Consider the following 11,983-nt stretch of genomic DNA (forward strand, 5'->3'; position numbering starts at 1 on the left):
CACTTTCCCCTCTTACCCCCCACCCCCTCATCATACTGTTCTTCACTCCCGCTTCTCTGGCCTTCTATCACTACATTACTGTGTTCTTTTAAACGTTACACCTGATAATTTTAGCACACTGACGACTAAAGCTCAGTCAGCCACTACGGGCTGCTGCAACGTACTCCTCCGTACTCAAATTCAGCGATGTTAAATTATTAATATTGCCTTAATTTCGATCTTCAAGTATAATTTTACATCAACAATACAATACGATTTGGTATAGCATACAAGAATCGACCCGCGACGTTCAGCCTGTAAAGTATACTACAGTGTACGAGAGTACGGACAATGGACCCATGGTATTTAGAGATAGGATTATCCGTACATTAAGAGCAACATAACAGTAATTTGCATCAATCAGTTTCAGGCGAGAAGTCGCATGGGGTAAAGGGGCCTGTAGGTGTAGGGTGTAGGGGCCTGTTCCAGACGGTCACTTTTTTGACTACTTGTGTTGTTAAAAAAACATATGTGTTGCTAACAAACTTTACTGGACTTTCATTATTAATGTTACACAACAAATTTTGTAACAGTGTGGTGCACCCCTGTTTTCCTGCAAAATTCGAGTCGTCGACGGTAAGTAAGAAATAGACACTCCGACGGTGCTTACCGCTTGTGCAGCTCGATGACCTGCATCACACATAATCACCACTCCGGCGAAAATCTGAACTGAGATGATGGCGCAGATGGAAGCAAACGTATGGAAGCCAGCCAGAGAGCTCACAAGGCCCTGGTACGTGCAAAGAGTTGTCTGCATGATGAGGTACATAAGAAGGGCCAACACAGTGGTAGGCATCGCGACGCAACCCTCAGACAACTGCCTGAGACGCACCCAAGCCATGCGAAATTCGCGCACACGCGTCGCGGTCATGCCACCTGCCAACAGCTCCTACCAAACAACAGTTTTCATGAATACACTGCACTCTTTATTTAGCTTCTCACAACATCTGACAAAGGCAGGTGATTCGACTGGAATCCATTTAGGTGACTGCAGAGACAGAGGGTCTGGCACCCATGGTTGCGGGGCAAAACACCTCACACCTCTGCACTGTTAAAAATAATTGTAAAAAATAAAGCGCTTTTAAAACGAGACAGTTGTTAATAAACAACAAATGTTGTTTTCATTTGATTCCTCTCGAAACTCGTGCTTTTCGGCGTATATCGGCCCACAACATAAACTACTGGGTATCATTTTCCTGTAAATGTACAAGAAAAGTCTGTTCAATTGTTAGCAACACATTTCGTACAAAAACAACACACTCGCAATATTGCAACTTGCTTTTCAAGGAGCAGATAGGGGGCGTACCCAAACCACGTGACGGGTTTTGGTGGGTTTTGACCACCCCTCCCCCATGTGGTGGTCTGTGGTGGTTTCGCCCCCACCCCCCTCTCCCCCCTCCCATTTTCAGGTTTTCAGCACATGTGTAACGTATTTACAACTATAGCATTTTAACAAAAAGTGCATGTTTGCTGATATTCAAAACTTTATTTAGTAGTGACTTTGCGATTAAACACCGGCAGATTTCAGTGATTTATCACGCAAAAAACGGATTTGAGTTGTTGTTCTTTTCTTTTTCAAAAATATGCTTATTTGAGCAGGTTATTAATACTCACGTGACTTGGCCAAAACATGCCCCTCCCCCCTCCCCTAAAATGCGTCACGTGGTTTGGGTACGGCCCCTAATTTCCTTCTGAAATTACAATTTATAAGTATGCAGCGAAACTATACGGAATAATTGACAAATTGGTCAGTAATTCCTGCTGTCGAGAATTCTACGTTTTAACTAACAAAAAATCAGAACAGGTCTGAGAGTGTTGGGTTAGGTCAGCGGTTCCCAAACGGGGTTGCCGCCAGGTGCCACACTGTAAAAGCTGAAGGCGACATTCCAATCATAATTTATTTAAATCAAAGTGATTTTTTTTAGCAGATGATACCTTAAATACTTTCACTAAATGTAAAGAATACATAAGTAACTTTAAGGTGTCAGCTAGCTTTAACTCTCGATGAGCAGGAAAGAGAACTAAGAGCAAAACCAGAAATCATCTTTTTGAGCGCTGCGGAATGGTGTCCGAGTGAGTTTCGCGCTAACAATACTGCGCGGGATGGGCCCCCAATAACCCCTACCCTACCCAACAGTACAACTGGGCCGCGGGCCGCCCTGCCTCCCCGCCCTCCCCAAATGTCCTCCTCTACGCCACTAGGCCGCCGAATTGCAAGATTGCGAGCAACCGAACCAAACAAATAGCACCTGATGAGAGAAAATAGGAACATAGCCCTGTTCATAAATTTGTATCATCTGCTTTCAAGATCGATTCTTGATTGAGATTTTTTTGCCCTAAAAATAGTCCCTATGAAGAAACATTTTCCTGATTTTTGGAGACTTGTAGCTCAAACGGTTCAGAATTAATAGGCATTTGAAAATTGAAAGATCGTGAAACGTTTCCTGTCGAAGCCAGGACGCTTTAGAAGGCGATCGGGCACGTACCGGGACGTAACATGACCCCAGAAATCCGATTCCGGCCGCAGAATGGGCGTTCCTCTACTTCTTATACCCCCAAAAGCCAATTTTCCTTTTCAAATCATGCGTTTTGGCAAGCTGAGATGCCATACTCCCCCATAATTTTTTGACCTCTTCAGAGCTTAAATTGAAAGTAAGTTACCGTATCTTCCAAATAAGAAGGGTGGAACATGTGGTACCGAGCCTGGTTTTCTAAAGACCGACAAAAACCGGAAAAACGTCACTTTATTTGGCTTGAGCGTTTTGATCACTATTTTTCGAGATGTTCCGCACCGTGTACGAAGCGTATCAAGGCGATTTCCTGGAATAAAAAGGTTGGGTATTTAGACCTTTAGCCCCTCAAAAAGGTCAAAATCGTAAAAAAAAAACAAAAAAAAAAACATATCTTCTTGAAATGATCAGAAAACTTATATCCTACTCCCGAAAACTTCATTTTTTTCAATCCCAACCCCAAAACAGAGACCTAAGCTTAGTAGAAAGCAGAAACACTCCCAAAAAATCCTGAACAAAAATTTTCCAATCCGGCGAATATCTAAAATGACCAGCACTTCAAAAACCGCGTTTTTAGACGGTCGTTAAAATGCCAAATTTTAATTGTAAAATTTCGGACTGTTGCACCTGAGGGACCCATAATTTTGCAATCTTTTGCCTGTCTAGAAATGATCAGGACTTCGAAAAACGCATTTCTAGACGGTCGCAGAATTACCAGATTTTTGATCCAATATTTGCAAAAATCGTGTTAAGGGAGGGTGGGGCACCTGGAGATATTTCGCCTATTTTCGCCCACTACTCAGTGGATTTTAAAGTTAGGATAGCGTTTGAGAGACGAGGTGAAAGCCCTTACTTAGAAGTAATTGGATCCGTTTTGTTTGTTGAGAAATTTTGAACGGTTTAGGTACGGTGGTCTGTTGAGTGCAGGATGCACTATGTCTCCAGGTGCCCCACCCCTGGGGCACTTCGAGACAGACATCAAATTTTACTCTAGTAACTAAAAATATTACATTTTAATGCGAAAATAGTATGTCCCAACCCCTCCCCTTCCTCTCCATACCACAAAAAAATTGCCCAGTTCTCCCTTGATAAATTACAAGTAACATCTTGTTGCATATGCTACTCACAGTAAATTCAACACAAGATAAAAATAAAAATATTACCCTGGTCATAGTTTTAGCACATTTACAGGTATTATCTTTTTACATACTTAAATTATAGCAAATGTAAAATTTAAAATTTCAGTTCTGGATGAAAGGCCTCCCTTTACTGCTTCTATGGCTACATTCATGTTGCCCTCTCCAAATTTACCACTGTCTGTCTTAGGTTGGTAGTTGCCAACCCTTTCTATAAACATTTTTTTCTGGCATCAGTTTTTGATAATCACGTTATTTTAATAACGCTCGGACATAATTAAGGTGTCTCCAAGTGCCCCACTAAAATTGCCTCTACGTGCCCCACGGGACACATCGATGTTATGATGCTGGGCATCACAAACCCTGTGAACCAAACTCAACATGTTTTTGAGCCAATCGAAAGCTCACAAGTCACAGAATCCGTTGATATTTTTATCTAATTTTTAGGCCAATTCTTACTGAGCAAGGTGAAATTTCAAAGAAAAAATCAAGTTTTAACTTTAAGGAACGTGTTTTGGGACGACATAAAGTTTAACAGCCAAGAACAATACAACCCCTTCGATGACAACCACCGTCCTTTCTGAAAGTGGTTTGCGGACCGATTGTCATCTTCCTGTGCGACGGCGCGAAAATTCAAACATTTCGAGATATCACGACTGTCTCCAGGTGCCCCACCCTCCCCTACGGTAACCAGTAGCTCTTATACCGAGCACGCCGACCGGATGGAGCAGTATGGAAAATAGCACGGCACGCGCAGAGATAATTTTTAGTATATTTTGGATTATTTTAAAATATTTTAATTTTTTAGTAGAAATATATGATTAAAAAATAAGAAAATATTCAGGGGGGTTGGGGCTTCTTGAGGGGGGACCCCCAGACGTTTCCCTATTCGCTTCACATCTACATCAGCAAAAGATATCAACTTTTACAACGAACGGAAAAAGTCTTGTGTAGTTGAGGTTGATGATTTTCTTCACATGTGGTTTGAAGTGAATTCACTCCCATTTTGGAAAGTCTTCAAATTCCTATCTACTTCTTCATTTCAGTTTGTCTCTGTTGAAATTGCCTCCCAATTTGTTGTTTGTAAACCACTTGTCTATGGCACTGCCCTTATTCAACTGGGTTTGGTTGACACACCAGCTATTCAGGATAAAGAAGAAGACTGGGTGGACGAGCCTGGTACTGCTGTGGTTGAATTAGATGAAGTTTGTAGTTCGCTTGACGCAACCTTAAAGGGAGATTCTTTGAAAAGTGAACATGCAACTGAACTTCTTTTGGAGATGTTTACGGCATACATGTACACACTTGGGTTTCCAGAGTTGATGCAAGGTCCAGGGGTCCGTAACATATCGTAACACGAACGAATGTTAACTCAACGTAACAAAATACTTGTCAAATTAAAAGTTAAAGTTGTCGATTTTGAAAAAAGGCCGTTAGTAATCATACATTCTGTAGAAATAAGTTGGGCAGGTCGAATAACTAACTTATTTCTAAAGGTCTACAGTAAAAGTTACAAGTTATAACTTTAACTCTTAAAGTAACGTTAAGGGGACACTATGGTGAAAGAAATGAGGACATTTTTGGTCTAAAAATCGCAGTTTTTGAAAGATTCCCTGCGCAAAGCTATAAGAGATGGAACTTTGGGGCTCATATGCATTTAATGGTTAGGTATTCAACTTAATTTGCCGGCATTGTCAACAACAACGAAGAAGTCTAAGCCACCCACACACGCCAAAGGTACTAACTCCTGAAGAGTTTTCATGGGCTTCCTATTGGAAAATGTACTGAGGACACTCCTGTTGTTTGATTTTGATATCCATGCCGGGTTTTAATATTAGTGTATAATAGAACATTTTAAACATCAGATTTGGCAATGTAACTCAAACCAGTTTGCGCATGGAACTTTTCAAAGATAGGCCTGTTTTAACATATTTAAAGATTTTCAGAGCTTTGGGTGGCTCCTAAAAGTCTGGGAAATCTAGAGAAAGTCCTATGCTTTAAGAAATTAAAAAGGAAAATGTTCAGAAACATAGGCTTCCAGACTTCCATTTCACCATAGTGTCCCCTTAAAAGCAGTAAAGTAATAAGTTACCGGACCCCTGGGAAGGTGCCCACCGAGGAGTTTACAGAGGGACACCTATGGGCAGCAAGCACTATCAAGGTTCCGCTGGCAGGTTGCGCATACCGTAGCCAACTGTTCCTTGAGGCCTGTCGCAAAGTCCGCGACAGTTAGAAGGGTGCCAGCGACGCAGCCAACGCACGTGGTGCTAATCAGGATCTGGTACAGGTGCCCCAGGAAGTGCGTCCAGTCGGCACCGTCCGGGGCCACGACCATGAGCCACCCTGCCACGTACGGTGGCGCTACGACCAGACTGTACAGGAGCACCATGCGCACCACGAGCACGGCCTGCTTGTTGGCTCGAGGAGCTGACTCGCCAAAGAAACCCTGTAGGAACATTATGATTTTTTCTTGTAGGCTGAGCGATGGCTAAAGCCTCAAGGTTATTGGCTGGGCGATTAGCGAAGCCCATTACTCCACTGACCGAAGAAACTTTTTTTTCTGTTTGTTTGTCTGTCTGTCGGTCTGTACGCACGATAACTCAAAAAGGAATTAAGAGAGCGATCTGGGAATTTCAGGGTCGTTTTGTATCAGAAAAAGACAGATCGAGTTCGAAGATGAGCATTCTAGCTCAAAAATTGACTTAAAAAAAAAATCTAAAACAACATGGTGTAAGGAAGTAATATTCAACCTACACCCACACATTTGGCATCGAACCACACCCTCCTTTGGGCTCATCGTTGACAAATTACGCTACTTGTACTCACTGACCGAACGGGTTGTCAGTTGCCTGCTCTACTTCTTCGTCGCTGTCAACTCTTTGACGGAAAGGCTGGTGTTGATCGTCGTGCAGACACTTACGCCTCTAAAGGGAACTCCACAAACGTAGAACTTCTGGTGACGCCTACCTCTAGTGGCCGTGACATCTCGAGGAAACGCCGTGGTTTGCGGCACTCAGCCCAAGCTACAGGTAGAATAGCCACGCTGCCGAGCCAGCCCAGAGAGGTGAGGCTGGTGAAGCGCTGCAGCAGGCTGGCGCCCGGAGTGACGAAGACACGAGCGCGCGCCACGATGGCCGTCCGCACGGACCAGAGCACCGCACCCTGCACGGCTACGACGTAGAGCAGCGTCGACCGGCGGGGGTCAAACGACACACGCACTGCGCAAAGAGAACGTATGTGATTCGGTCCGTTTTGACCGAGGGGTGGCCGACTCGTATAATACTCCGTACACGGACCTTATAGTACCGTATAATACCTATTAATACCTATAACGCATGTTTGTAGGTTCATAGTTAAACCCCTAGTTTTAAACATATTGTTTCTGGTTATTTTTATTTTTTTAGTTAAAACGATTCTATTAATGAAAACTGGGTTGGTATTATGTATGTAGGCTCCTGTTTAAACAAATCAAACAGAAAGACTATTTCGGTAAACTGTGGGTTTGTGAAGAATCAACAACTTTTCATACGTGAGTCATTTGTCCCAACTATGACTTGACGCCCAGATTTCTGAAGCCAGGGTAGTAATAAAACCTTTCCGTTACTTTCAAAGTATTTGATAGACATGTCATTTTGGGCTGAACCAATGACAACTGAAGAATCTTATTTAAAACAAGATAAGAGTTCTGATGTGTATTTAAAAAAAATCAAATCTACAATATGGTTCAAAATTATTTTCTTAATCTAAAATAATAACTTTCTACAATTTTCATTGGTTTAACCAAAAATGACTTGTCTAATAAATATTTAGAAAGAAACGGAAAGGTTTTATCATTATTCTGGCTTCAGAAATGTTGCGCGTTAAATCATAATTGGGATAAATGACTCAAGTAGGAAAAGTTGTCGTTTCTTCACAAACCCAAAGTTTTCGGAACTTTTGTTTTGTTTCACTTTTTTTAAAAGAGGAGCCTTTTAGCAGGAATCCTACCCAGTTTTCATCAACTGAATTGGTTTAAATCTAAAATATAACTAGAAACAGCATGTTTAAAACTAGGAGCTCAACTTTGATGTAAGGGCTTAAGTGGTCAACTTATATCAATCTTAAGCAATTGTTGAGCACCTGGAGTGTGTCCCCAGAACTTCTGGCTTACAAGAATAACCTGTTACACTTTATAGTATCTTATAATACCTTATAATACTGGCTATAATACCATAATATTTACAATATCCTGTAATATTCTATAATACTTTTATAATACCTAAAATATATAGTACTCCGTACACGGCTCAGGCGAGTCGGCCACCCCTCGGTTTTGACATTTCATTGTCAAAAACTTGCCGATCGACCTTCCCGAAGCAAGGCAGAAGTTACTGATGTGAAAGACGACGACAATGAAGAACCATCAGTAATCACAGGAACCGAAAAATAAGCTATTCCAGAGAACTGGGAAAGGGCACCACGAATAACAAGAAGACCTGTGATTCATCGTCGCTCATGTAGACTTGAGTGTTTCAAAATAAAATCGGTATGCCAATACGTTACTTTAAATCGAGTAGTTTTCGACGACACCATCCGACGCAAGTGTCTCCGACGTCGGGAACCATACGCAAATCGCGATATGACCCTTGTGTCGTTGGCGCTATTTGGGTTCCAACACATTCTTTCACCTTCCACGCCCCAATTGCGCGGCCTCCGTCGTTCACAGATACCCTAGGGTAGGAAGTTTATATTGCGGTGGGAAATACCCGTTGAACGTTAAAATTTAACCTGTTTTAACTTATGTTCAAAAATATCTAAAAATGGCTAAATTTGGCCCAAGTGAGGTTTAAATTTATTAGTTCAACTTTCTGATAATTTATAAAACATCAGATGGACCCATAGAGTCATTTGAAATTGTTTAGATTTGAAGAGTTCTTCCTTATGGGACATTACCTCTTTCACATCTTGCACGCAACATTTCTCCGGAACTATTTGACTTAAAAACCTGGGTGAGGGAACATTTTAATGAGAAATGATCCAGCAGTAGAATACCGGGCCCCTTTTTTATGTTTATTAAAATATGAACTATTGACAACAGTTTAAATCTTTAAATCAAAAGTGACTTTGACACACTCAGTCACACAACCAAAACGTTCCCTGCACCCCACATCATAGCAAAAGGCTTCGCAAGCTCAGTCAAAACTCACCATTTTGAGCATTTCCACCGGACGGCTAGGCCAACAGCTTCACAGGTATGCAAGGTAAGATTGCATAGTTAGCAGGCCAATATGCTCACTCGGATTGCTATGATATTTTAATTTTTTAATCCTGAAATGTTATCGATGCGCGTGTCCTTATCGATAGTACTCACTACTAGTTACGTTTACCCCCATCCGCGACCGCAGAGCGACAAATACGAAGCCCTCTATAGCGCAAATACAGATGTTTTTCGAGCGTTACGCCTACTCGCTACGTTACTGTGCGCGTCACTAGTGACCTGTCAAACATGATGTACCTACCCTATGCTGTGAACGACAGGGCGCCGCTCCAAGCCGTGCACTTGAGGCGTAGCAGAAGGAAAAAAAACTGTTCCAAACCGACCCGTACACAAAGCGTGTTTCGTCGTCGGGATTAGGAACACTGATCTCTTCTTTGTGTACCTGGCTTCCACGCGATTGGGAGAAGTCCGAATGCGGCTACCAAGATGACGAGGGGGTAGATTTTGTCGAAAATGCGCGTCGACGCTCCTGGTGGTGGAACATCGTCAGGAGTGGGAACACCCCCAGTGTGGACTGACTTGTCGGTGACGTGGGCACGACGCCGTGGGCAGCACAGCTCCATCTAAACATAAAACCGCATAAAACAGTTCATGATGTTTCGATCGTGTCGTATTCGGTAAAAGCAATGTGATTTCTGAGGAAAAGAGAGGCTTCAAGATACTCTAATAATTTTGGAGATCTCATAATATTCTAATAAAGTCTCAAGAAAAAAAATATTGAAGATTACAACTTCTTTTGAAGAAAATTCCTTAAAGTCTGAGGTTTTTCTTAATTTATTGGAGTTCCTAGGACTGTTCACCTTTCCCTTTAAAAAATCGCATGCCCGCAAAACCCTTATGGTAAGGCTTGGGTGAAACTGAAAAAGCCAGGTGAAAAACAGTGTTTTTTTAGCTTTAAATCTACATGCTAGTGGAATCAAGAAAAAGCTCTCTATATTATTCTAAGTTAGTTCGTTGCGGATCTTTTAACATATGATAAGTCTACAGTTAGACATAACACCGTGCGCAAGAACTATTTTGAAGTTATAGTTTTTTTTATGAAATTTCATAATAGCTCTTGCGCAGTGTTATGTCCAACTATAGACTTATTACATGTTAAAAGAACCGCGACAAACTAACTTAGAATAATATAGAGAGCTTTTTCTTGATTTCACTCGCATAAAGATTTAAAACTAAAAAAAAACACTGTTTTTTGCCCGACTTTTCCAGTTTCACCCAAGCCTTACTATAACATATACATGTGGCATACCAAGTCGCCCATGCGAACGCGTCGGTGGCATGTATGCGGTGGTTGAAGTCATAGGTCCGACATACATGTGACAGGTGATGAGGTGTTAGGGGTGCCCGAAGCCAGCCATGCATGTGCACTCACATACAAGTGTGTCGCACATGTATGTGTTTTGAGAAACACCCGGCACATATATGGGGACAGCCCATACATATACATGTGGCCGATTAAGACTGACATGTAGGTGTCAACGTCACATTTATAGGGACAGCCCACTTGCATGCGACCCATAAAAACTTGTGTTGAAAAAGAGCGGCACATGTGTGAGGACGCTCCCACATATATGTGAGGAACGATTCATTGCGAGACGAGTGCCACAACCCATCTATGCGCCCTTGCGAAACATCAGGCTCATACGTGTGACCAATTTGGACTTTTAAGTCAGCCACACCGACGCACATGTACTAGGAAACACTATTTACTTATGTAAAATTTCATTTTTGGCCCTAGATCATTCGGGACTTAAATGTCTTTTGTGTCTTAACCTAGGTTAGTAGGATTGTGACTGTCTTTTTCGGACAAAGTAATAACATTGTTTCCAGAAGAGAAACGATCTATGTAAGACTAGGTAGATGTACGCCAGACCACGTCTCGCGTAACAGGCTTCGCGATATCTCACGAAACACTGATACACTGCGACGCGCCTGGCACACATATACCTAGGCCTGAGGCGCTGACACCCGAGTCGGGCAAAGGGCACAGGGCACAGTCGTAAGTAGACCTGCGGTCCCAAAAGTCTCTAATTTTGTTCGAGGTATCAGTTTGATTGGTTACCCCACCGGACACCATCAAATATCTAAGAGTTATCATTAAAATGTTTTGGGGTCATTTCCGTGTGAAAAACGACCTCTGGAGCCCAAACGGTTAGAGATAGAGCGAAACGGGCGAAATTTTAGGGCTCTACTGTGCCGAGTTACCCCTAACAAAGATGTTTAAAAATTTCTTAAAGAAATGTTTTGGGCTTTTTGTTTATGATTTTGTTGACACGTTAATTTTTGAGCCAGAGGGCTCAAAATCAATACTGTTCTTCCTATTTATGATACAAAGCTACAGTAAAAATAAGAGTCTCCTAGCTCAAACCGTTTTCGAGTTATCGTGCGTACAGACAGACAGACAGACGCGAAACTTTTTGATCACTGGAGTAATAGGCTTCGCTTATTTCTCAGCCAACCAGGTAGATGAACGCCAGACCAAGTGTAACAGGCTTCGCGATATCTCACGAAACACTGTTACGTTGCGACGCGCCTGGCATACATCTACCTAGGCCTGCGGCGCTGACACCCGAATCGGGCAAGAGTCGTAAGTAGGCATTCGGCCCCAAAAGTCACAAATTTTGTTCCTCGGGGTTTTATTTTATGATTTATTATTTATTTTTTTCGGCTCCAAAGGACACACTTTTAGCCCCAGGATTTTATTTTTACGAGTTGCCCAGAGACCATCAAATATCTGAGAAACAACATTAAAATGGTTTGGGGTCATTTTCGTGTGGAAAACCGCTCTCTGGCGACCTAACGGTTAGAGATACAGCCAAACGGACAAAATTTTGGCCCAAAGGGTTCTACTTAGACGAGTTACGTCTGTGAAACATGTTAGTAAAGTAAAAAATTAAAAGTAATATTTTGGGTTTTTTTGTTTTTGATTTTTTTCACAGGCCAATTTTTAAGCTAGAGGGCTCAAAATCAATACGAACATCGTCAGGAGTGGGAACACCCCCAGTGTGGACTGACTTGTCGGTGACGTGGGCACGACGCCG

At 42.2% G+C, this 11,983-nt stretch overlaps 1 protein-coding gene across 1 annotated transcript in view; it reads right to left on the reverse strand.

The window, feature by feature from the left end:
- The window catches only part of LOC127749883 (uncharacterized), a 10,849-nt gene extending 9,901 nt beyond the window's left edge, over nt 1-948 (reverse strand). Inside the window, exon 1 of the mRNA XM_052269842.1 lies at nt 650-948. Within this exon, the coding sequence (XP_052125802.1) occupies nt 650-910 (261 nt within the window). The 5' untranslated portion in view covers nt 911-948. The remainder of the gene's footprint in view (nt 1-649) is intronic.
- Between the last annotated feature and the right edge of the window lie 11,035 nt (nt 949-11,983).

Source organism: Frankliniella occidentalis, unplaced genomic scaffold (assembly GCF_000697945.3).
Source record: "Frankliniella occidentalis isolate FOCC.00 unplaced genomic scaffold, Focc_3.1 Scaffold104, whole genome shotgun sequence".
Taxonomy (NCBI): Eukaryota; Metazoa; Arthropoda; class Insecta; order Thysanoptera; family Thripidae; genus Frankliniella; species Frankliniella occidentalis.